Genomic DNA, 25,982 nt, shown 5'->3' on the forward strand with positions numbered 1-25,982 from the left:
GAAAAAAAAATACCAGTCATTTTGGCTGAGCTATGTCCTTTTTTTTTTTACTATCTGACCATATTTTTTTATAAAAAAATTTAAAAAGAACATAGTTTTTTTTTTATCCAATGCTATTATGTATAGTAGAAATATAGTATATAGAAAGAAAAATATTGATCATCACAATTTTTATTTGGTTCGTCCAAGAACAAATTCCTGGTTCTGTCACTAAATAAGCAAGAGGTTTTGGATATGGGTTCAAGCATAGGTCTGCTTCCAAGTTCCAGTAACACATAAATACTTCATTTTTCTGGTCCTTATAGATGAAATGCAGCAAGGAATTGCACTCAGAGACAACCCACTCTTGTTCACCATTTTTCATTTGCTACATAAATTAAATCCAGATAAGAAAACTTAAAATCAAAGTCTTCAAAAAGTACATAAGAGTATAAAATCAGAAGCACCACACTCAAAGAAAAGAAAGACAGTTAGCTCAGGTGAGGACGCCTGGTCCTGTGATGTACTGCTCTTCTGTATCTCAAACATGATATTCTCTCTAAAACTTTGTCAACGAAACGAAAATAGGCATCACTCCAAGTCTTTCTGATTGCTAAAATGAAAAAAGGAACCAGAAGACCTGCTGCAAATCCCAATCCAACACTCAAATAAAACCACTTATCAATGAAGCTGTCGCCACTGTCATTATCTTCCACAGTTCCTCCTCCTTTGCCGGGATCAGCACCCGGACAGCTTACAACAAGAGGATGACCACAAAGGCCTGGATTTCCAGTAAAAGAGGCTGCATCAAAAGTTGTCAAATGAGCTGTATATGGGATCATACCAGAGAAGTCATTGTTTGACAAATTTAGATACCCCAGGAATGAAAGTGAAGACAAACTTTGAGGAATAAGACCTGAGAACCTATTACTAGAAAGATCAAGCGATTGCAACTGCGTCAACTTTGAAATGTCTTGCAGAATGCCACCGCTTATTTGGTTTCCGGATAAGTTCAGAACAACCAAACCAGACAGTTTAGTTATTTCTTCAGGAAGATCTCCACTCAAATTATTTCCAGAGAGGTCTATGCTGATAACAAGGGAGAGAGTCTTGGTGTATATTTGAGGTGAGCCTTTTAAGTTCACAATCAAGCTTTCATCATAGTACCTGCCCCTGTACATCCCATAGAATAGATAGCGGTTCATGTTTTGCGCTTGAGCCATAGCTTTGAAATCTCCAAAGCTAGCTGGAATGCTTCCATTGAATTGATTTTCTGCAAGGTCCAGGACACGCAAAGAACTTAAATTTGTTAGCGTGATCGGAAGTTCTCCAAAAATAGCATTTGACCTCAACCTCAATATTCTCAGATGTTCAAAACCTTTCCCAATCCATGGTGGAATTCTTCCTGTGAGCATGTTGTTTCCAATATCCAGTGTCTCCAAACTCGACATGTTCTGCAAAGATTGTGAGAGGTCTCCAGAGAGTTTGTTGTCACTTAGGTGCAGTGTTTTAAGCATACTCAACGGTGCTAAGGAGCTGGGAATGTTTCCACATAGATTGTTCTTGCTCAGGTCCAGAGCCTCTAGATAAGAACAGTTACCTATGCTAGGTGGAATATTTCCATTTAACATGTTATTTGAAAGATCAATGACTCTTACTTTAGACCAAAATTTGCATATAGATGCTGGGATTTCACCTATTAGTTGGTTTCGTGAAAGAGAGAGGAAGAGCAAGTCTGGCATGGTTTCCCCAATGGTCTTTGGGATATGACCTGAAAAGGCATTGTTGGATAAATCTAGTAACCCAACAGTAGCAGTTGGTAGAGGAATTGGACCTTCAAAGAAGTTGGAGCTCATGTCAATAGCCACATTTGGTTGAACATTTAACCGATTTGGGATCTGACCTCCTAACTGATTGAATGAAATGTTTAACAGTGAAAGGTTAGATGAGATTTCCCAGAACCAGTTAGGAATGGAACCTGAAATGCTAGCATTGGAGAAATCTAGAGACTTGACCTCCTTTTGTGATCTTAACCAAGCAGGAAATGATGGACCCAAATGGCATGAGCCTAGATCAAGATGCAAGACTTGAAATGGAGGGATCCAATTTGAACTGACATTTAATGTTAAAGAGTTGGAAGACAGATCTAAGATTGTCAGCTTACTGAGCTGCGAAAAATGTGTTTCGGTTATAATACCTGTCAAATGATTAAAAGAAACATCAAAGGAAGACAATTGAGAAAGTTTTCCCAAACTATCTGGTAGAGTCCCATTTAGTTTATTATGTCCAAGATTCAGAGTGGAAATGCTTGGTAATGAAACTAATGAAGAAGGGATGGGACCAGAGAGTGAGTTATAGGACAGACTTAGTTCAACAAGATTCTCAAGCTGAACCAACCATTCGGGCAATTTACCGACCAATTGATTGACTGACAAATCAAAGCGCTGTAGACTAGGCAGCGGAGTCCTAGAACTGCAGTTTCCTGTTACTAGGACTTCAGGTAATCCTGTTAGGTTATTACCAGATATGGAAAAAACTCTTAGGTTGCAAAGTTTACCGATGGAGCTCGGGATCACACCCTCGACATTGTTCCAAAAAAGATAAAAATGAGTGAGAGCTGTCATGTTGCCAAAGGAAGCAGGAAATTTACCATGTAAGTTACTGGAAGTTAGATAAATAACTTGTGTCTTTTTCCATCCTCCTCTGAAAAGCTGAGAGCAACTTGCTGTTAGATTTTTATTCCCGGAAAGATCCAAAACCTTCAAACTTGGTAATTCACTGAAACCAAGTGGAATCCTTCCATACAAGCCAGAATAGCTTATACTGACACCTTCAAGACTACTGATATTGACAAGCCAACTGGGTATCTCTGAGTTGAAGCTGTTAAAATCAAGTTCTATTACAGCAAGAGAAGTAAAATTGATAACTCTGAGAGGGTGAATTAAACCAGACAAGCGACAATGCGACAGATGCAATTCAGTTAAGGACGAGAGTTTATTAAGCGTCTCAATCCATTCTGGTTCTAGCATTGAAAGGTCAGCTCCATTCATATTGAGATATTCCATAGATCTCATACCAGTCATCCATTGAAGGTTATCAACAGATACAAAATTAGACGACACATCAAGATACTGCAAGCTAGAGAGGTTCCCTAAATTTGGAGGAATTCCGCCACTAAACCCAGCATGTGACAGCTTTAGATACTGCAAATTCTTCAGGGTACCGAAGAATGCAGGAATTGAAATGCCATTGAATGTATTGAAGCTCAAGTCTAAATGTTTCAAAGACTCCAGCATTTTCAATGACGGTCTAATTTCACCACTAAGGTTCCAGAATCCATACCTGCTAGAAGAATCATTGTATGAAATCAGCAGATGCGGGTTATGGAGATCAACTGCTATAACAGCTGAAGTTGTATTGTTGCAGTGTATCCCCCACCATTGGCAGCAGTTGCTTCCTCTCCAGGATGAAAGCCGGTTTTCAGGATCTTCAAGACCATCCTTGAAGTCAATAAGAGCTTCTCTCTCTGCCTCTAGGCAGCCTATAACCCGAGCATCACTACTAAAAGCAAACTCTGTTATTGTACTGGAGAGAATTAGCAATAACACTATTTGAAGCATTGCAACTGTTTCCACAAACTCAAGTCTCAACAAGCAAGCACTGTGAGCCATGAACCATGATGAGATTTCAACTTATAATCTACAATTGCGTGCTAAGCAAGAAACTAATTTCATATTATTCAGAAGAGTTTAAAAATAAAAAAAGTGAAGTTTCATGGATAAAGACCAGAGGAAAAGATGGGAACAATTTGAATTCAACAAATAAATATTTAATTGCAAGAAACGTCCAAACCAGTTCCCAACAGTCAATTGGAAACATAGTAAGCACTTACCTTAATCCTTATTATACAAAAAATCATCATTATTGGTCCTACTAATTACTGACTTTCAAATTAAGGAGAATTGCCTGGACACCAAGTCAATGTAGCGGCCACAGTGTGAATGTCGTGGCTGCAAATGGCGGAGGCTTGTTAAGGCCTGAAGGGGCTGGCCCTCCCCACCCCCCAAATTTTGACACAATTAATATTTGGTCTTTGTTTTCTACTTCACCAAGTCAATGAGCGGCCACAATGTGAGTGTGATGACTGCAAATGGCGGAGGCTTGTTAAGGCCTGAAGGGGCTGGGCCCCACCAAAATTTTGACACAAGTAATATTTGGTCTTTGTTTTCTACTGATTTAGGAAGTATATATTAATAATTATTGCTTGTGGCCCCCTCACAATAAAGAAAATATGTGTTTCTCTATACAAGTAAAAGACTAAAGTGATTGTCGAGTGCAGGTACCACAGTGGTGGCCTCCCCCTTCCCCCTGCTTGAGAACTCAGGTTCGAAACCCCAAGGGGTTTCTTTCCTCCCAATGTAACCAAAAGAGACTAAAGTGATTTCTTCGAATAGGAGCCAAACAATATAAAAATAAAAGAAAATAAAAGCAGCCAATCAAATAAAGTTTCAAAAAATCTCCTTTATCAAATAGGAAGTTGTAACCAAAAATAGGAAGTAGACTTTTACCCAAATAAAAAAGGATTGGGATTTTAATTTTTGTTCCTATATGAAGCAACATGAACTTAGTTTGAAGCAGCTGCACACATCAAAAGAAAATAATTGAATTTTGTTGTTTGCTCTCCAACCTCCTGCTTCAAAAATTTTAATTCCAAGTTAGATAACTTTACATAGTCATAGTTTTTTTCCTTTGTTTATTTATTTTTCATGAGAATATATTTGTATATGTTTATATGAGTGAAAATTGAAGTTTTCATTGTTATAGTTATATGTTTCGTATCTTATATGTTCTATGCATAGAATATGATTTATTTTTTTTGTCGTATCTCATAGATGGTTTTGGAGATATGAAAGAACGACGAATGTTATTTTGATACCTAATTGAATAAACAATTATTTTCTGCCTTTTATTTTTCCAAACATTGTTAATGTTGAAAATTTGAAATTTTTTAATGCCTTGTTTGGTTTATATGTTGGCCCCCCAACACATAAATTCCTAGCTTCACCACTGGCTAATTGCTTGTGATTGTAAATACTATTATAATGCAGGACTGGAATAAAAATATTGTTCATTTTGGGGTGTTTTGTAGGGCCAGTTTGGGATTGCTGTTATTTTTTTTAAAAGTTACTTATGTTGTGCTTTGAAAATCATTGTAATCGGTTGGTTTTGTTTTAATACTTTGTACTTTTCTGGGTAAGCCCAACCATGTGTTCTATTTACACCTAGCAAATATCTAAGGGAGGAAAAAAAAAAAAAAACTGCATTACATCTAAAACATTAAGAACACGAGTTATGTAACTGCAAAAAATACATGAAATTAAACAATGGAATTACAGAGTTATAAGGGATAGGGTACCCCCTCTTGCAAATCATTTTTCATTTGCTGGAGACGATAACTTTCCATTTTTCTTGTCCACATAGAAGAGTTTCGAAATTGTGATTGTGCAAAGTAATAGGTACCGGGGCATACTGGTGATGAAGTTAATATCCTTCCCAAACGAAAATAAGCATCACTCCAAGGCTTTCTGATTGCTAATCCTACCCTACACTCTACAAATTTGTTTGATGAATCCTAAACTTGCAAATTGAACCAACAAAGAAGAGGGGAAATGAGGATTGGAGGTTCCAGACCCAAGATCTCTTACAAACCAAATGCAACTCCTCAACACTAGGAAGATGCCGGCATATATTGTCCGAAACACTACCATTCTGTTAGCAATAGTCAATTAATGAGGATTAGTTTGGCACCTACAATGGTTGGTAGCCTACAATGTTTAGTCAATTAATGTGTTAATTATGTAGTAAATTAATGTGTTAATTATGTAGTCAATTAATGTTTGGCACCTACAATATTTGGGGGGCTTGACTAGTTTGGTTGCCTAATTAGTTTGGTTGCCTAACTTGGTTGGTTGCCTAACTTGGGGGGCTTGACTAATGTCTTAGGAACTTGTATATATATGTGTTGATTGTAAGTAATGAAACATAAGTGAAAATCAGAAAATATTCTACAACTCTCATTCTCTCTACACTTTCCACTCTCTACTCTCAATATTCTCTATGTTTTAGCATGGTATCAGAGCCTATGGCTAATCCTTAAGATCCTCTATCAAATTGAGAGTCGTTGGCGTTTTTTTTTCATGTTGCTGTAAATTCTCTTGTTTCTGTTAAATTTCCTCTCTTTATTTGTATGGGCAATAAGTCCCTTGGCCACGATGGCATAATTTGTTTCCTATGGGCACTACGTTCCTTGATCACCATGATCTCTTTCCTCCGTGAGCCTCATCATCGCTCACCGAGCCATTTCCTTTCCTCCGCGAGCCTCGTCACCGCTCGCTGAGCCTTTTCCTACTCGGCCTTGTCTCTGTCATGCCGAGCTACACTACTGCCGTTGTTCCCTTTGCACAGCCACTCTGGTGTTTGCATCATCTCTCAAGCTCTAACAAGCTTCCTTATGTTTTTTCTTTGACTTTTCTGCTGGTCTCTATCTTCTTTGCTGCTATCTTGAGCTCTCTTTCTCCTTCTCGTTTTTTAGCACCCTTTCTTTGTCTCTTTTTTTGGTGGGTTCCTTTTTTGTTTGTTTGTTTCTTATCACATATTGCCTTTCTTCATCATTTCCTCTTGTGCCCACGTGATAGGTGTCTTACTTGTTACATTCCATTTTCTTAATACTACTATTCTCTTTTTTATGGTTTCTTTTCTCACCACCAATCTCATACTTCTTATTTTATTCCCTTTTATTTCCTTAAATTATTTCTTCCACTCTATTTCCATCCAATTTTTTGTCTGGTATATTTCTTCTCCCTTGTTGCCTTTCACTTTTCTCTGTGTTACCCACGGGTGTTTTCTCCTCATCTCTTCGTTCTCATGCACACCCACGCCAATAACTTGGCTTCCGTTTCAACACCTCTTACACTTGTCCACGTCACCTACCCTATCTATACAATATTCATCCCTTTCTCTCTATGTGTGCATACACGTCATCCACCTTCATTCATTTTTAATCCTTCTTTTTGTTTGGGTTGCAGACTCTTTTCCATCTTTTATTCCTTTTCTCCAGTTGTCGGATGCCCATCTCCATTCCACATTTCCTTGCATTTGTTTCTACCACGAGACTGGCATGTTTGAGTCTCTTTACTATTATTTCATTTTCTCTTCTTCCAAATCTCGACCCTCTACCAGTGTCAGATTTGAGGGGGAGATAGATGCAACTTTATTTGGGTGCTGCAACTTTATTGTCATTACCGGTGTTGCTTTCTCCAAATCTCGACTCTCATACGTCGTCGGATTTGAGGGGGAGTGACATTGCTGCTCATCTATTCCGCTGCCTGCAATTCAGTTACCTATCTGCCATGACTGATTCTTCTACATCTGAGCTTCAGTCAGCTTCTGTTTCTCAAGTGCCACTGCTTTTATGGTTCTGACAACCCCTTCTCTTCAGGGGGAGAGGAGGAGTGAAGAGAAGTTGTGTCTGCAATAATGGAAGTATTTGTGACGCTGCTAGTATTGTTGTTGCTGCCTACTATATCCTTTGCTGGTGCCAGTGTCTTAGATTTCTCTCACTGGTGCCAGTACCACTGATCATATGGCTCCATTGACCCCTTCTCTTCAGGGGGAGATGGGGAGTGAAGAGAAGTTGTCTCTGATGTTGCTACTGCCACAGTTGTTTGCCCTGCCTTGTCTTGCTGGTGCCAGTGTTGCTCTTGCTGCTGCCAATGTTGTTGTCTCTTGTTGAGGACAATGTTGTTGTTGCTTCTACCGTGTTCTTGCCTTTGCTGGTGTGTTTCCGCTGTGTCACGCCCGTTGACCTTGCCTTTGCTCTTGACTTTCTTTACCTTGCCTTACCCTATTTTTTAGGGTTTGGTTGCCTTTGCCTTTGCTTGGGTTTGGTTTTCCTTGCCCTTACCTTTGTCATGCCTTACCTTATCTTTAGGGTTTTGTTGCCTTATCTGGGCTTTCTTTGCCATGCCTTGCCACCTTGCCTTTGCTTGGCCTTTATTTGCCTTACCTTGCCTTACCCTTTCTTTTTAGGGTTTGGTTTTACCTTGACGTGCCTTTCCCTATTTTAGGGTTTGGTTTCTGTGTCCTTGCCGTGTTCACAGGGTTTCTGTGTCCTTGCCGTGTTCACAGGGTTTCTGTGTCCTTTGCCGTGTTCACAGGGTTTCTGTGTCCTTGCCGTGTCCACAGGGTTTCTGTGTCCTTTACCTTACCTTTGCCGTGTTCACAGGGTTTCTGTGTTCTTTGTTTTGCCTTTGCCTTGTTCGCATGGTTTATGTGATCTACCGACCAACCGGCTGCACTTGGATTTGGTGTTGCCACCGACAGACCGAAATGATTAACTTCGATGTGGCCTTTGCTCCACGTGTGGCCCACCATGTAGTGGTCCCACGTGAGGGGGCATGTTGAAGTAGATCGACATTCTATTAAGAAGAAGCTTGATGCGGAAATATTAATAACGACAGTCTCTCTTTTGGCAAGTTGGTCATTGATGATATCTATGCACCAACTTGAGGGGGAGTGTTAGCAATAGTCAATTAATGAGGATTAGTTTGGCACCTACAATGGTTGGTAGCCTACAATGTTTAGTCAATTAATGTGTTAATTATGTAGTCAATTAATGTTTGGCACCTACAATATTTGGGGGGCTTGACTAGTTTGGTTGCCTAATTAGTTTGGTTGCCTAACTTGGTTGGTTGCCTAACTTGGGGGGCTTGACTAATGTCTTAGGAACTTGTATATATATGTGTTGATTGTAAGTAATGAAACATAAGTGAAAATTAGAAAATATTCTACAACTCTCATTCTCTCTACACTTTCCACTCTCTACTCTCAATATTCTCTATGTTTTAGCACATTCAAGCTGTTGCCATGTAGAACCAAACTAGTCAAAGATGACATGTTGAAGACATATGTAGGAACAAGCCCTTTAAGGCCATTTCTCTGCATAGACAACTCCTTCACCTCATATCTGCTGCCACTCAAGTATGGAATTTCTGAAAAATAGTCAATTAAACTCGAGATCATTATTTAATAGCCAGCAGGCCCCAGCCCCTATGATCATGTATTAAGGTCAACCAATGTATACCTTCGAAATTGTTGAAGTCAAGGTATACAATCTTCAACATTGTTAAATTCCCTATTTCTCTTGGTATCCTACCTGTCATGTGTGCCACAGGAAAAATAAATAAAAAATAAATAAAAGGTTTAAAGAGAACTAATTTAAAAGTTTTTAAACTTTGCAAAAGCAAAAAAAAAGAGAATAGGAATAGTGGGTTTTAGCTGCTTTTAAAATAGTCACATTTTTGCCAACGGGGTCTAGCCCAGTGAAAAATGGCCTTTAACTTGTAGACTCATGGTCTCAGGTTCGAATCCTCATAACACCTTGAGAAATCCTCCACCCCCTTTGTATACAGCAGTAGCAACGTTATTATTGACAAGAGGAAACCAGGTTGTCTCTCCATTGGAATATTGGATTGCTTATTGACCGTTGCTGGAGAAGATGTGTGCAATTGGCTTAGGAAGGGAACCAAGTTCAAAGTTTAAATAGCTTTCAAATGATCTAAAAAAATGTTCAAAGTTTAAAGTTTAAATAGGAAGGGAACCATTGCGGGGTTTTAAATAATAAACAACTGCTACAGCGGCTTCAATGTTCCATTGTAAGATGTTGGTTTTGTCATTTCTTTGGTTTGTCCAAGTCAAATCCATGTCCCATTCTTGAATCACAAATCACAAATTCCTCTGAATAAAAAAAACATGTTTTTCTTAATAATTAATGTATTTTGACTGATTAGAGACCAATAATTTTTAATTAAACTAATATGTATAATAAAGTATAAATTCCGGTGATGGTAAGCTTCATAAACAATTTGTATCTTCTAGCAGCCAGAGAGTTGACATGACGCTTACATTGCATATATGCAGAATGTTTGCTTGACTTTATGTTTACTTTCCTATCCTTATTTGGTAGGAGGACAGTCGCTTTGAATTCATCTCCCCAGCAAACATTTCATCAGTTGGCTTCCTTCTTGTGAATGTCTCCATTAGTACAATACCGAAACTATACACATCTCCTCTGGTTGAAATGATTCCCTCCATTCCAAACTCTGAAGTATTATATATGTGAATTTAGTTATATATGAAGGAAAATCATAAGGTCACCTTGTTCATAATGAAGGACAACATATATAAAATTGGAAAGTAAACTAGTAACAGTACATCACCTGGAGCCATATACCCAATTGTGGCAAGGGTCAGTTTTTGGGTCATAGAATCCCCTTCACCTAAGAGTCTTGCAATGCCAAAATCAGCATCATGTTCAACCATATCATCATCCAGTAGTACGTTGCTTGGCTCACATCACAATGGACAACATGATTTGGACCATGACCATGATGAAGCTATTCCAATGCGGATGCAACATAGTGGCAAATTTCTTATCAGACCAGAAAATGGGTTATTTGTTACAACAGACTTTCGTACATGCCTAAGAAGTCATCGTTCGAATCGGGTAATGTACACCTTGGTAGAATATTCCTAATTTGAATTAAACGTTCCCCTGAGGTGATTATTTGTCCGTTTGATAGTAAAAATGTGTCCAAGTTGTATTTAAGCTTATCTGATGGTGTGTTATTTTAAAAAAAAAATTCTCTAGAAGATAACATCCACCTAATAATAAACTGTCAAAATTTCATCTCCAATAAGTCACTTTCAGTTTTACCTTTCCTGGAGCTCAGCAATTTGATTATCAATCCGCACTAAAAGTCCCTCAAGAGAGGAAAAGGCGTGGGTTGAGCAGAACTTCTAATGGAGTCACTTCAAAGTTTAAAGCTTGCAATAAGTAAAAGGCAGTTGAAACAAGTTCCCCATTACTGCATTTAGGTGACTAATAAAACTTCATGTAAAGGGCTTTGTTTTTTTTTGGTTGAAAATGTAAAGGGCTCTTAGACAAGGACTTTTGTTGCGAATTGGCCTAACATACTTTTCATAATGGATAAACTGAGCTCTAATGTCTCGACGGTAATTCGAATGAGTTCCATGATTAAAAGAAGTTCTTCTCCTTCAAACTTTCCACAGTATCTTTCAATGTTACCTCCAGAGGCGTATACTTAACACCCAAGACTTGGGCTCTTTCCTTGGAAACCTGGTAAGTTGGTGTGAAAGGTTTGTCATCTGCACATCTGCCATGAAGACATAGACATTAATTTTTGAAGTTTGGACTTTCAAACCTTAAAGTCCAAATATTACGTTTCGCAATTTAGCACTTATGAAGAAAAATTCATATTACAGACTCTGCTTATCCTATCAATGTTAAACAGAACAATATCAATGGCCACGGATTTCTTAGGCTAGAACAAGATGGTAAACTTGACCAAAGAATTCCTCCTCTATCTCTAGGGTTGATACAGATATCTTGGAAAGGAGTAACATGCTATAATTTGATTATATTTGCAACTTACTTTTCTGGAATCTTGAGAGCAGGGAAGAGATCACGCAAAAGCTTCACGACCTCTGAACAGTGTGTTATTCTTCCAACTAAACAATATCTCCCGCTAGCTGAAGCATTCTCAAAGGCTAGAATATGAGCATTGGCAACATCTCTAACATCAACCCATCTGTAAGTTATATTTGGAAATGTTTCAGCACCTGCATCGGTTAAACATCAGCAATAAGAATTTCTTAGCAGATTGTATGTTATCACAGAGATAATGAGAAAGTATTATTGAAGCATTACCTTGTGTCTTGGATTTTGAAGCAATTTTTTCGTGTTCGTAGTTTTTGTACAAGGATTTTTCAGAAGGAACCCTTATAGTTTCATCTTTTTTGCTGTGGACTGCTTATCCACAGATTTAAATTTCCTTTTTCATTAATAGAATTCTGTGTGTTCTTAAAAAAAAAAATTCTATACTCGACATTTAAATTAACTTAGCATTCAAGGATTCTTAGTTTAGATAAGTAAACATGTGTATGCTATAACTTGACACATTATTTACAAAGGAGGCATATTTCATCCCATAAATATTGAATTATCTGGTATGTTTCAAGGTTTAAAGATTTTATTGTTGAAATCTAACAAAGTAATCCTTTACTCTAAAATGAGGGACACCTCTTAAGAACGGGACTCATCATGCACCAGCTAATATTGAGGAATGTTTGACAAGGCAAACATGGATATAATAGTTCTGCTGCACCCTAGTATAAGCATCAAGCATCCATATTTGAGCAGTCATATATAGGAGATTACTTTTGCAGATAAAACTAAATTTTCTTAGGAATAAAAGAGTATAACTTTCTTTTATTATTATATCTTTTATATTTTTTTGAATAGATTTTTTTTTTTTTTAATAGAATTATTATATCTTTTATATAGAAAGAGTAAATCTCTAAAATCATGATACTTCATATATTTCTATGAGGAATGATTGTATAATAAAATCATACAATACAGACGCTTCAGAGTACCGTTTATGAGCTTTAGAACAGGCTCCACACTTGTATTCAGAGTTGGCTGCAAGAGAGGACCAATCACCAATCCTGGATTTATTGCAACCATATCGATTCCGTTCTCTTTTGTGAACTTCCAAGCAGCTTCCTCAGCTAAGGTCTTTGAAATCATATACCAAAGCTGATGAAGAAAAGGTCTTAATAAACACAATGAACATGTATTTAAAGCATGAAAGCTATAAGATTTAACTCTTACACAATAAAAATTAGTCATTTACAAAAGGTATGCAAACAACCAGACCAAAAAAAAACATATATGTATATGAGCATCAACTGCGCCACAACATGTAATTATGTCTTTCAATTTACATCCACCGCTTAATACGACATTACTGCCTAAAGAATCCTAAAAGGTGTTCATATGTAGGCTCACTAAGAAGGTAAAAAACAAACTGAGATATCTTAGGCAAAGCATGATCCTAAAGGGTAAGGGGGCAAATTTCTGAACAAGACTGGATCTCAGGTGCCAAAAAATCGGGGGAAAAATTCCATCTGATTTTTCAAATACATAAACCAGTTACATCTTCACATGGATGTTCACGAAGAACCTATAGAAGAGATATTCCATCGTAAAAAATTAGCATGAGAAGTGCGCAAACCTTTAACTTTTCACAAACAGCTAGATCTGAAAACCAAGATTCATCGATTATCACATCAGGAGCAAGAGGTTTTCCAGTAAACGCAACTGCTGCCATAGAGGATGTTATAACCACCCTTTTGATAGATGGCACCTTAGCACACGATCTAAGGACATTAAGCGTTCCCTTCAGAGCAGGGTCAATTAGTTCTGCCTGACAAAAGAAAACTTTAAAAGCGGCAGCCTATAGGGTCTTGATTTTAGAATTTGCAGATAAGATGTAATTGAATGCAAAGTATCCAATAGCAGACCATTGCACTTAGCTCCTTTTGCAACTGAGAACTTATAGTTAGCATCCGGTGAACATTTTTAGCATAAAGAATTTAACTTTCAAACAATAACTGTATACTAATAAATCTATGAAAGACAGACTTCCTCAACAAAATCACAGCATAGAACATCAAAATATCATAAACTTTCAGTAAATCCAGCAAGAATGCAACAGAAATCGGTCACTTCTTGAAATAAAATGTAGACACATCATAATTAATGTGTAAGCAACAGAGCGGTTAAAAGTGATACAGGATGTACCTGCGGATCACTGACATCGTGATAAAATGGGGATGCTGTATGAAAAACACCTTCACTACCCTCAACTACGGAATCGAAAGATCCCTCTTCCAGTAGGTCTGCTTTGAACAACTGTAGCCTTTCCTTAGCTCCATCCAGTGCAAGTAAGTGTTTTGTTTTCTTTTTATCATCTGTGGCATATACAAGAAAATAACCCCATAAACCATAAAAACCCTACCTTAACAAAAGATCTTGTGATACCAATCAAAACATTCCCAATCTACTAAACATCTATATATCAACTCTTGGGGATTAGTTTGATACTACCAATATTTACTTGAGGTGACTAAACTAATCAAGTTATCAAGGTCCGAATCACACAAAATCATAGTGATCAAACTAATTAATTTCAGAAACCCACACAAATTTTCTAAAAAAGTTACCAACTTTGATGAAAATATTCAAGCATTATTACAAACCCAACATATCAGGCCTGATACATTGTTCAATAAACTAGAATTTTGCCAAATAAAGTATCATAAGCTTCCTATAAACACAAAGGGCTCAGCGATCATCAAATTAATCAGAAAAGGGAAGCGATTGCAATCAATTGAAATAGAAAGAAAAATAAGAAGTGGGTATTTAACTATTTATCAAACAAAGTAGTGAAGTGAGACTGATGACTGACTTGGGTCACGAACTGAGGCTTTAACAGTATACCCCCGTTGCAGCAACAGCTTTACCACCCACGAAGCTATGTAACCGGACGCTCCGGTTACACTCACCACCTTCTCTGCTCCACTCATTCTCTCTCTCTCTCTCTCTCTCTCTCTCTCTGTGGAAATCTATATGATCGTTTTCTGGTAATTTTACGTCATCTGGGTTTTTTATTATTGGCTGAGCTATTAGTCCAACTGTCCAACCGACGTTTTGGTATTTGAAAAAAGAGAGGAAAAAACACCAATCATTTTGACAGAGCTATGTTCTTTTTTTTTTCTTCTTTTTTCTTTTTTTCTTTTTTTCTATCTGACCATATTAAAAAAAGGGAGTTTCACTAAAATACCCAAAATGCGGGCTGAAATTATAAAAACACCCAACACCCAAAACACTTTATAAACATACCCAAAACTCATCATTACACACACTCAAAACCCATTTATAAACATACCCAAAACCCATCATTACACACATACCCAAAACCCATTTTGGGTATGTTTCTATGTTTAAATAGTGCTTGGGTATTTTTATAAATACATGTCTAGAATTGGGTATTTTTATAAATATCTATTAAAAAAATATATAAATATATAAAAATTACATAGTTTTTATTTTTCCAATGCTATTATGTATAGTAGAAATATAGTACATAGAAAGAAAAATATTGATCATCACAATTTTTATTTGGTTTGTCCAAGAACAAATTCCTGGTTCTGTCACTAAATAAGCAAGAGGTTTTGGATATGGGTTCAAGTATAGGTCTGCTTCCAAGTTCCAATAACACATAAATACTTCAATTTTCTGGTCCTTATAGATGAAATGCAGCAAGGAATTGCACTCAGAGACAACCCACTTGTTCACCATTTTTCATTTTCTACATAAATTAAATCCAGATAAGAAAACTTAAAATCAAAGTCTTCAAATAGTACATAAGAGTATAAAATCAGATGCACCAAACTCAAAGAAAAGAAAGACAGGTTAGCTCAGGTGAGGACGCCTGGTCCTGTGATGTACTGCTCTTCTGTTTCTCAAACATGATATTCTCTCTAAAACTTTGTCAACGAAACGAAAATAGGCATCACTCCAAGGCTTTCTGATTGCTAAAATGAAAAAAGGAACCAGAAGACCTGCTGCAAATCCCAATCCAACACTCAAATAAAACCACTTATCAATGAAGCTGTTGCCACTGTCATTATCTTCCACAGTTCCTCCTCCTTTGCCTGGATCAGCACCCGGACAGCTTACAACAAGAGGAGGACCACAAAGGCCTGGATTTCCAGCAAAAGAGGCTGCATCAAAAGTTGTCAAATGAGCTGTATATGGGATCATACCAGATAAGTCATTGTTTGACAGATTTAGATACCCCAGGAACGAAAGTGAAGACAAACTTTGAGGAATAAGACCTGAGAACCTATTACTAGAAAGATCAAGAGATTGCAACTGCGTCAACTTTGAGATGCCTTGCAGAATGCCACCGCTTATTTGGTTTCCGGATAAGTTCAGAACAACCAAACCAGACAGTTTAGTTATTTCTTCAGGAAGATCTCCACTCAAATTATTTCCAGAGAGGTCTATGCTGATCACAAGGGAGAGAGTCTTGGTATATTTTTGAGGCGAGCCTTTTAAGTTCACAATCAAGCTTTCATCATAGTAACTGCCCCTGTACATCCCATAGAATAGATAGCGGTTCATGTTTTGCGTTTGAGCCATAGCTTTGAAATCTCCAAAGCTAGCTGGAATGCTTCCATTGAATTGATTTTCTGCAAGGTCCAGGACATGCAAAGAACTTATATTTGATAGCGCCATCGGAAGTTCTCCAAAAAATGCATTTGACCTCAACCTCAATATTCTCAGATGTTCAAATCCTTTCCCAATCCATGGTGGAATTCTTCCTGTGAGCATGTTGTTTCCAATATCCAGTGTCTCCAAACTCGACAAATTCTGCAAAGATTGTGAGAGACCTCCAGAGAGTTTGTTGTCACTTAGGTGCAGTGTTTGAAGCATTCTCAGCTGAGCTAAGGAGCTGGGAATGTTTCCAGATAAATTGTTCTTGCTAAGGTCTAGAGCCTTTAGAATAGAACAGTTCCCTATGCTAGGTGGAATATTTCCAGTTAGCGTGTTATTTGAAAGATCAATGGCTCCTAGAAGCAGAACTCTGCCTATAGAAGCTGGGATTTCACCGATTAGTTGGTTTCCTGAAAGAGAGAGGAAGATCAAGTTTGGCGTGGTTTCCCCAATGGTCTTTGGGATATGACCTGAAAATCCATTGTTGGATAAATCTAGTAACTCAACACCAACAATTGGAAGAGGAATTGGACCTTCGAAGAAGTTGGAGCTCAAGTCAATATCCGCATATGGATTAAAATTTAACAGATTTGGGAGCTGACCTCCTAACTGATTGAATGAAATGTTTAACAGTGAAAGGTTAGATGAGATTTCCCAGAACCAGTTAGGAATGGAACCTGAAATGCTAGCATTGGAGAAATCTAGATACTCGACCTCCTTTTGTGATCTTAACCAAGCAGGAAATGATGGACCCAAATGGCATGAGCCTAGATCAAGATTCCAGACTTGAAATGGAGGGATCCAATTTGAACTGACATTTAATGTTAAAGAGTTGGAAGACAGATGTAAGATTGTCAGCTTACTGAGCTGCGAAAAATGTGTTTCGGTTATACTACCTGTCAAATGATTAAAAGAAACATCAAAGGAAGACAGTTGAGAAAGTTTTCCCAAACTATCTGGTAGAGTCCCATTTAGTTTATTATGTCCAAGATCCAGAGTGGAAATGCTTGGTAATGAAACTAATGAAGGGATGGGACCAGAGAGTAAGTTATAGGACAGACTTAGTTGAACAAGATTCTCAAGCTGAACCAACCATTCGGGCAATTTACCGACCAATTGATTGACTGAAAAATCAAAGTGCTGTAGACTAGGCAGCGGAGTCCTAGAACTGCAGTTCCCTGTTACTAGGACTTCAGGTAATCCTGTTAGGTTATTACCAGATATGAAAAAATCTCTTAGGTTGCAAAGTTTACCGATGGAGCTCGGGATCTCACCCTCGACATTGTTGCCAGAAAGATCAAAATGAGTTAGAGCTGTCATGTTGCCAAAGGAAGCAGGAAGTTTACCATGTAAGTTATTGGAAGCTAGATAAATAACTTGTGTCTTTTTCCATCCTCCTCTGAAAAGCTGAGAGCAACTTGCTGTTAGATTTTCATTCCCGGAAAGAGCCAAAACCTTCAAACTTGGTAATTCACTGAAACCAAGTGGAATCCTTCCATACAAGCCAGAATAGCTTATACTGACACTTCCAAGACTACTGATATTGACAAGCCAACTGGGTATCTCTGAGTTGAAGCTGTTCAAATCAAGTTCTATTACAGCAAGAGAAGTAAAATTGATAACTCTGGGAGAGTGAATTAAACCAGACAAGCCACAAACCGACAGATGCAATTCAGCTAAGGACGAGAGTTTATTAAGGGTCTCAATCCATTCTGGTTCTAGCATTGAAAGGTCAGCTTCATTCATATTGAGATATTCCATAGATCTCATACCAGCCATCCATTGAAGGTTATCAACAGATACAAAATTAGACGACACATCAAGATACTGCAAGCTAGAGAGGTTCCCTAAATTTGGAGGAATTCCGCCACTAAACCCAGCATGTGACAGCTTTAGATACTGCAAATTCTTCAGGGAACCAAAGAATGCAGGAATTGAAATGCCATTGAATGTATTGAAGCTCAAGTCTAAATGTTTCAGAGACTCCAGCATTTTCAATGACGGTCTAATTTCACCACTAAGGTTCCAGAATCCATACCTGCTAGAAGAATCATTGTATGAAATCAGCGGATGCGGGTTATGGAGATCAACTGCTATAACAGCGGAAGTTGTATTGTTGCAGTGTATCCCCCACCATTGGCAGCAGTTGCTTCCTCTCCAGGATGAAAGCCGGTTTTCAGGATCTTCAAGACCATCCTTGAAGTCAATAAGAGCTTCTCTCTCTGTCTCTAGGCAGCCTATAACCCGAGCATCACTACTAAAAGCAAACTCTGCTATTGTACAGGAGAGAATTAGCAATAACACTATTTGAAGCATTGCAACTGTTTCCATAAACTCAATTCTCAACAAGCAAGCACTGTGAGCCATGAACCATGTTGAGATTTCAACTTATAATCTTCAATTGCGTGCTAAGTAAGAAACTAATTTCATATTATTCAGAAGAGTTTAAAAAATAAAAAAAGTGAAGTTTCATGGATAAAGACCAGAGGAAAAGATGGGAACAATTTGAATTCAACAAATAAATATTTAATTGCAAGAAACGTCCAAACTAGTTCCCAACAGTCAAAGTGTGTCCTTATAAAATTCACAAATTGGAAACATAGTAAGCATTTTCCTTAATAGAAATTTAGTTATATACCCATTCTTAACACTAGTATTATAAATAAACCCTACATCATTTAAAACCCATAAACACACCCAAAAAACACCCAAAAATTGACAGCTGTCCTATTAACTTATATTGTATTCTGATTTTACCCTTTTAGCATAAAGTATAGAGGAAAACCCATGATCGCCAGCTCACCTTCTTTGAGAAACGTTGAATCCATAAAAGCATGCGAAAAATAAAACAAAAAACAACCTGGAAGCCATAAAAGTTGGTATCCCGAGAAGACCAATTGCTACTTTTTCTCAAATCTCAACCCAACTAGCTGATTTAAAAATTATTCTTTTTTATCATTTATTTAATAACAATTACTTTGTGGATTGAAGAGGAATGAGAAGAAGAAGAAGAACATCGACCATGACGATGCGCGAGCTCATGACTGGTGGAGTAGCCTGTGCGGTTCCAAGCTCATCTTCTTCCGCCAATCCTTTCGGTGCTCTAGCCAACGCTCTTATCGGCTCTTCTTCCAAGACGTAGGTTTGTCGTCTTCCTCTTCGCTCATTTCACTTTCAATTTCTCTTCTCCATTTAGAATTTTCAATCCTCAATTTCATCACCAGTGGCCTCAACGGCGTCATTTTCTCATGTTTTCGTTCGATTCACGAGCAGGAAAGGTTGAAGGTTGTCTTACCTTCAAACCCTCATCTCTCCTCTGTTCTCTCCCTTCTTCCCTCTCTCTGCCTTCAAAGTAAACCAAACAGTCTCAGAGCCATGGACCAACACAAGACCAACGACAATCTCCGTTACGTCGATGGCCTCACACATGTTCTCGCCGCCGATGCCTCCATTTCCTTTTCAGGTTTGTTCCATCTGTTTCAATTCGTTATTATCCTTTTGATTTTTGCTTAATTTACTTGAATTTTGACTCGATTTCAGTTTCTTCGTTGAATTTGGTGCTAATTTCCATTTTTTTTTTCGATATGAACATAGCTAATGGTTAAGCTCGCGGATTTGAGGTGTCAATTGCCGGACGAAGGCTTTCAGAACGCCAACGCCGGTGGTGATTGCGAGAAGAACGAAGATGAAGACGATTTCTCTTTCACCTGCACCAATCCCGACGGATCGCCAATTTCCACCGACGATATATTCCAAAATGGCCAGATCCGTCCAGTGTTCCCGATTTGCAACCATGATCTCCTATTCGCCGATGCCGACTACAATGATACTTCCAGATCCAGAGGGGCTGCCGCTTCGTCTTCCTCTCTGCGGTCGCCATTGAAGAAGCTCTTCTTTGAAAAGCTGGATACGCCGACCTCGGCAACGTCGTTTTACAACTCAGGAGGTGAACTCGAGTCCTGATCCATGAGATCAACCAGCTTCTGAGTTTGATCATCAACACCTATTACAGCAACAAGGAGATCTTTCTCCGTGAGCTCATCAGTAACACATCTGATGTACGTATTTTCATAGTTTATTCTTATGATGATTTCCCATTTCAGTATTTTTCTAGTGTTTATTGTATGAATCGTTGTGTTTTCTGTTTGTGTTTGGCTTATGAACGTTTTAAATTCAACGACTTAGTTTGTATGGTGATTTCATGGTGATCTCACAGTGTTATTACCCTATATTGGAACTTTATCACTGTAAAGTTCCAGTATAGGGTAATAACACTGCTTGTTTGCTATGAAATCTTATTTCTAATGCATGTCTACCTCTGTAAAGTTCCAGCATAGGGTAATAACACTGCTTGTTTGCTATGAAATCCTATTTCTAATGCATGTCTACCACTATAAAGTTCCAGTATAGGGTATTAACACTGCTTGTTTGCTATGAAATCCTAGTTCTAAAGCATGTCTACCACTGTAAAGTTCCAGTATAGGGTATTAACACTGCTTGTTTGCTATGAAATCCTATTTCTAATGCATGTCTACCACTGTAAAGTTCCAGTATAGGGTATTAACACTGCTTGTTTGCTATGAAATCCTATTTCTAATGCACGTCTACCACTGTAAAGTTCCAGTATATGGTAATAACACTGCTTGTTTGCTATGAAATCCTATTTCTAATGCACGCCTACCACTATTAAGTTCCAGTCTAGGGTAATAACACTGCTTGTTTGCTATGAAATCCTATTTCTAATGCACGTCTACCACTGTAAAGTTCCAGTATAGGGTAATAACACTGCTTGTTTTCTATGAAATCCTATTTCTAATGCACGTCTACTAGTGTTATTACCACATACTGGAACTATACAGTGGTAGACATGCATTACAAATATGATTTTAGAGGAAACAAGCATTATTAATACCCTATACTGGAACTTTACAGTGGTAGACATTCTTCAGAAATAGGATTTCAGAGGAAACAATCAGTGTTAATACCCTGTATTGGAACTTTACAGTCATTAATCAGAAATTTCAGTGAACTAGCGACTAAAATAATGATAGTAAGCAGTCAGTGCAATAATGAAATCCAATATAGTTTCAAGATTTTGTCTTTGATTCGAATCTAAAATGCTGTTATTACCCTAGAATGGAACTTTATATAAATTTATCAACATTACAGTAAGTTCGGTATTGAATGTCTTACCTTTGATGCGTTTTCGTGTTGAAATCGTTCTCTGAACTTTTCTCTTGGTTTTGAAAGCGAAGGTCACTGTGTCGTATTTGTTCTTGGTGCTTGGTGGTGGTTATGGAGTTTCTGTCTGATTGAAGATGAGGACGCTTTGATGAAGGTGAACGAAGTGACATTTTGCAGAGAAGTTAATAAAAGCACGTGCTGGAGGTTGAGTTAATGTTTTTTTTTGGACAAAAGTTACGATTTTCTAGAGGTTAAAATGTTTGGGCTTGTTTATAAATTTGGGCTGGGTTGATTTTGGGTGTTTTTTAAGTTTTTTTTTTCTGTTGGGCTTATCAATGGCAGCCTTGTAATATATAGGAACTTCAACACTAATTTGTTATTTAATAAATGGGTTTTGGGTGTGTTTATAAAGTGTTTTTCATATGGGGTTTTTTTATAATTTCAGCACCCATTTTGGGTATATTAGTGAAGCTCCCTTTCCTTAATCCTTATTATACAAAAAATCATCATTATTGGTCCTACTAATTACTGACTTTCAAATTGAGGAGAATTGCCTGGACACCAAGTCAATGTAGCGGCCACAATGTGAGTGTCGTGACTGCAAATGGCGGAGGCTTGTTAAGGCCTGAAGGGGCTGGGCCCCCCCAAAATTTTGACACAATTAATATTTGGTCTTTGTTTTCTACTTATTTAGGAAGTATATATAATAAGAGATTTTCTATTTAAACCCCACACTTCTCTTAGTTCATCCCCATGCTCTAAATTTTCACAATTTCTAAGTAAACCCCACTATCTTCTCAAACTACCCTTAAATACACCCCAAGCTGAAAAAATAAGAAATAAAAGAGATTTTCTATTTAAATCCCACAAACTACCTTTAGAGGAGGAAGTACGTTCTGGGCATGAGAAATAGTAAGTAATTAAATTAATACACACATGGGATTAAGAGATTGCAAAGGGAAGTTTCATATTTCATGAAGTACGAAACACGAAATGGTGTGATTCTTATTTGACAGACATGGCAAATTGTTGGGGTTTTTATATTCCAAATGGGTCAAATTGTTCAATGAATTTGACAGACACTTGATTTGTTGACAATGTTAATTTATAGATTGGTAAATTGTTCAGGATCTTCAAGACCATCCTTGAAGTCAATAAGAGCTTCTCTCTCTGCCTCTAGGCAGCCTATAACCCGAGCATCACTACTAAAAGCAAACTCTGCTATTGTACAGGAGAGAATTAGCAATAACACTATTTGAAGCATTGAAACTGTTTCCATAAACTCAATTCTCGATAAGCAAGCACTGTAAGCCATGAACCATGATGAGATTTCAACTTATAATGTTCAATTGCGTGCTAAGTAAGAAACTAATTCCATATTCTTCAGAAGAGTTTTTTTTTTTTAAAAGTGAAGTTTCATGGAAAAAGACCATAGGAAAAGATGGGAACAATTTGAATTCAACATATAAATATTTAATTGCAAGAAACGTCCAAACCAGTTCCCAACAGTCAATGTGTGTCCTTATAAAATTCACAAATTTGAAACATAGTAAGCACTGTTGTAAAGTCAAGAATGTGGAGCCCAAAATGATAGGGTCCACTACTTAATTGATTGAAGAAAATTCTGAAGATACACTGCACATCCACGGGGAGCCAAGAGACCTTCACGAGTCTTCTATTTACCGAATAGTTAGCCAAAGCTTTGCATATAAAACTATGGCTTCATTCTCGTTTGTAGTGTGAGAGATATAGAGAAAGACTCAATGAAAATATCAGAAGAATATTTCTATCACTATTTGAATTCTCTAAATTCTCTCCTCAATCTCTTTAGTTTTATAACACGTTATCAGCACGAATATCTCTAAAAATACCAGCTGAATTCTCCTAATCAACACCAGAACAGACCACCTTGCAAAAACTCAATCAGGGGCTTGGTGGGATTTTCTTTTGCTAACCCACTTCACAAATTCAAGAACCAGAATTGGTTCACAAAACTTCTCATGGGTCTTCAATTCTTCTCCATCTCCTAGTGGGCCCTGAGCATAATTCAAGCTTATCATAATACCATTACTACTTCACCATCAGCTGCAACTCCCACTAGGCACAAGTCTCCGGCAGCTACTCCCACTCCAGATTGGACAGCCCACCTGCGCCTCCGGCTGAGGCCCCTGGAGCAGCGAGCCTCGAGGCTTCCACCCCTGGTCCTTCTGTAGCTGACGATCAGCAAGCACGGCGCCGATTCCGCCAATAGATGCAAGCCCTCTTGCTTCATAATTGCCAGCGCCTTGGTCTCTGCTAAGTTCATGGATGACAAGTACTGATGAAAAAAAAAAGGAAAAGAAGATGCAGGGTGGCTTTTGCTAGGACTCTGCCTGCGATTTGAAAAAGTGGTCAGAAGAAACAACATCGAAGGATAAGTTGCCCCCCTTACCTTTCCTATTATTTTATTATTTCTATGCACAACAAGTTCAACTTAATTGCAGGTGGAAAGAAGAAAAGCTAACATGATATCCCTAGCTTTCAAACTAATATATTAATATAATAATATTATATTGTTTCCTATTTCCTCTGATTTTGGGAGGAATTCCACCGAAAGAAAAAAGGGGGAGGCAATTCAAATTGACAACATATATATTATTTAATTGTGGTGTTGATAAGAACCCACAAATAATTGCCCTTACTTTATCCATATATATAGTAATTCTATGGACAGTTTCACTTTCTATATTTTTAAGTGGTGGTTTTTAATCCCGCATTTACTTTATTTACTGTATGGTGTAGGTTTATTACCCATACAACAGTATTTATTTAAAAGTGTGACGCGGGTTTATCGTCCACAGAACTGCCTCTACTTTTATTTAAAAGTATGGAGTAGAATTAGTGCCCATACAAGCACATTTATTTTACCGCACATTTACTTTATTATTTAAAGTATGGTGCGGAATTAACGTCCATACAACAAGCAATTTAATTTATGAATTTACTTTCCCGCACATTTACATTTATTTAAAGTATGGTGCGGGTTTATCGTCCATATCAGCAATTTATTTACCAGTAATTTATTTACAAGCTATTTATTTTATGAATTAATTGTGTGGTATGATGAGTTTTTACAGAATACAGAGATCAGGACCAGAAGTTCCTTGATCCTCATCATATAACTGCATCAGGACTTGAAAGATCCTTGATGATAATAATGATATGAGAGCTGGCAGTCTCTCCGGTACTGTATTTGTAAATAAGAGATCGGATCTGAAGATCCTTGATCCTTGATATGTAAATAAGGACTTGGAGTTCCTTGATAATGTAACAGTACCGTATTGGTTAATAGTGCCGTACACATGAATAGTAATTGTACTGGCAAATGTACTGTACGCATGAATAGATACGTATTCATGACCTGATGAATAGTACCATATACATGAATAGTGACGTATGCATAAATATTAACCATTTAGGGTAAACTATCACTATATACAAAAGGGGACCTACAGTTCCTTAAATTCATGGATGAGTAATTAAATGAGATGCCAGGAAATCCTCAAAACATGGACAATTATGTAAAAGACTAAAGTCCTGAAATATGTACAGGAATTTATAAAAATGTCCATACCATGAGAATATGTGATTTTGGCCTGAAGTTCAAATCTGGCAATATTGAGAACCTGAAGTTCCAACAATTAAATGGACAACCCTTGAGGTATTATTGCAAATTGTGGAACACCACATATTCCTTTGGGCAAAAGAAAATGATGAATTTGATAAAGTTCGATTCAGTTACAATCGACACCTCAAGAAAGAAATATATTTTGTGAATTTCGGTTGTTAAGAATACACCGTGAAATGGATAATATCAGGATAAACCTCAAAGGATGAATTGAGGCTCCCCACATATTTTGTTATATTATATGATCTGGGCCGGAAGTCTATGGATCCAAATATATGAGAGATCCCGAACTTGAAGTTTTGGGTATATAGTAGTTAATGCTCCTCACTACTATATTGCAATATTATCATGGCTTTTACTCAATTCATATTTCATGCCCATTTGAAAAGGGCAAATAAATTTTGAAGTCGTGTTTAGCCCTGGGCAGAAGTTCCGAACTCACATGCATAGAAATATGTAATTTGAGGGATTTTTTTGTGGTTATTTGAACCTATAAGGCACAAGGTTCCTAACCGTCATCTTGAAAAGGCGTAAAAAACCACAGGTGCAAGTTTAAGAATTTGCCCAATTATTATAACAGAAAAGGAGCATACAACAGATAGATTTTCTTCACCTGCAAGAAAGGAGCAGGCTCTGTTAAAATCTATAAAATTCCATTATGTTCTGGAAGCCTCTGCAGGAAGAGGACGACACCTCTTAAGCTTAGCCATGAGCCACTCGTGTTCTTCCAGAATCTTTTCATTGGAAATCTGCAGCATGTCAAGCCTTGTCTGCGTATCAGTGGAGTATGAACTCACTAGTTTCAACAAGGCATTATTCTCCTCTTTAAGTTTCTCAACCTCCTGTTGAGACTCATGAAGCTTTCTCTGAAGAGAAAAATTTTCAGTGTTCAACTCCTGAATCTCGTTTGCTCTAGCACGCAAACGATTAGCCATGTTAGAAACA

General features: G+C 37.6%; 3 protein-coding genes and 1 long non-coding RNA gene across 5 annotated transcripts; 1 reads left to right on the top strand and 3 right to left on the bottom strand.

Annotated features, from left to right (window-relative positions):
• Window positions 1-50: 50 nt before the first annotated feature.
• LOC110774485 (receptor-like protein EIX2) lies at window positions 51-3,702 on the bottom strand. The gene has a single exon (XM_021979032.2). It carries the CDS (start codon window positions 3,648-3,650, stop codon window positions 471-473), a length of 3,180 nt encoding a protein of 1,059 aa, XP_021834724.2. The 5' UTR covers window positions 3,651-3,702; the 3' UTR covers window positions 51-470.
• Window positions 3,703-5,756: 2,054 nt separating this feature from the next.
• LOC148296244 (uncharacterized) lies at window positions 5,757-8,057 on the top strand. Its single transcript, XR_015833742.1, has 2 exons — window positions 5,757-6,426; window positions 7,065-8,057. It is a non-coding gene; the product is annotated as an uncharacterized LOC148296244 (long non-coding RNA).
• A 2,827-nt stretch (window positions 8,058-10,884) lies between these two features.
• Window positions 10,885-14,612, bottom strand: LOC110774483 (cinnamoyl-CoA reductase CAD2). 2 transcript variants are annotated; one of them, XM_021979026.2, is made up of 6 exons: window positions 14,373-14,610; window positions 13,706-13,875; window positions 13,137-13,328; window positions 12,496-12,658; window positions 11,493-11,679; window positions 10,885-11,213 (listed from the first exon to the last, which is right to left on the bottom strand). In XM_021979026.2, the coding sequence occupies exons 1-6, from the start codon at window positions 14,488-14,490 to the stop codon at window positions 11,075-11,077; spliced, it is 969 nt and encodes a 322-aa protein (XP_021834718.1). In that variant the 5' UTR covers window positions 14,491-14,610; the 3' UTR covers window positions 10,885-11,074. The 2 variants fall into 2 exon arrangements, with proteins under 2 accessions (XP_021834718.1, XP_021834719.1); XM_021979027.2 differs by lacking the exon at window positions 13,137-13,328 and having other exon boundaries at window positions 14,373-14,612.
• A 462-nt stretch (window positions 14,613-15,074) lies between these two features.
• LOC110774486 (receptor-like protein EIX2) lies at window positions 15,075-18,604 on the bottom strand. The gene has a single exon (XM_088248748.1). It carries the CDS (start codon window positions 18,551-18,553, stop codon window positions 15,380-15,382), a length of 3,174 nt encoding a protein of 1,057 aa, XP_088104874.1. The 5' UTR covers window positions 18,554-18,604; the 3' UTR covers window positions 15,075-15,379.
• Window positions 18,605-25,982: the final 7,378 nt, after the last annotated feature.

Source organism: Prunus avium, chromosome 2 (genome assembly GCF_965620075.1).
Source record: "Prunus avium chromosome 2, drPruAviu1.hap1.1, whole genome shotgun sequence".
NCBI lineage: Eukaryota > Viridiplantae > Streptophyta > Magnoliopsida > Rosales > Rosaceae > Prunus > Prunus avium.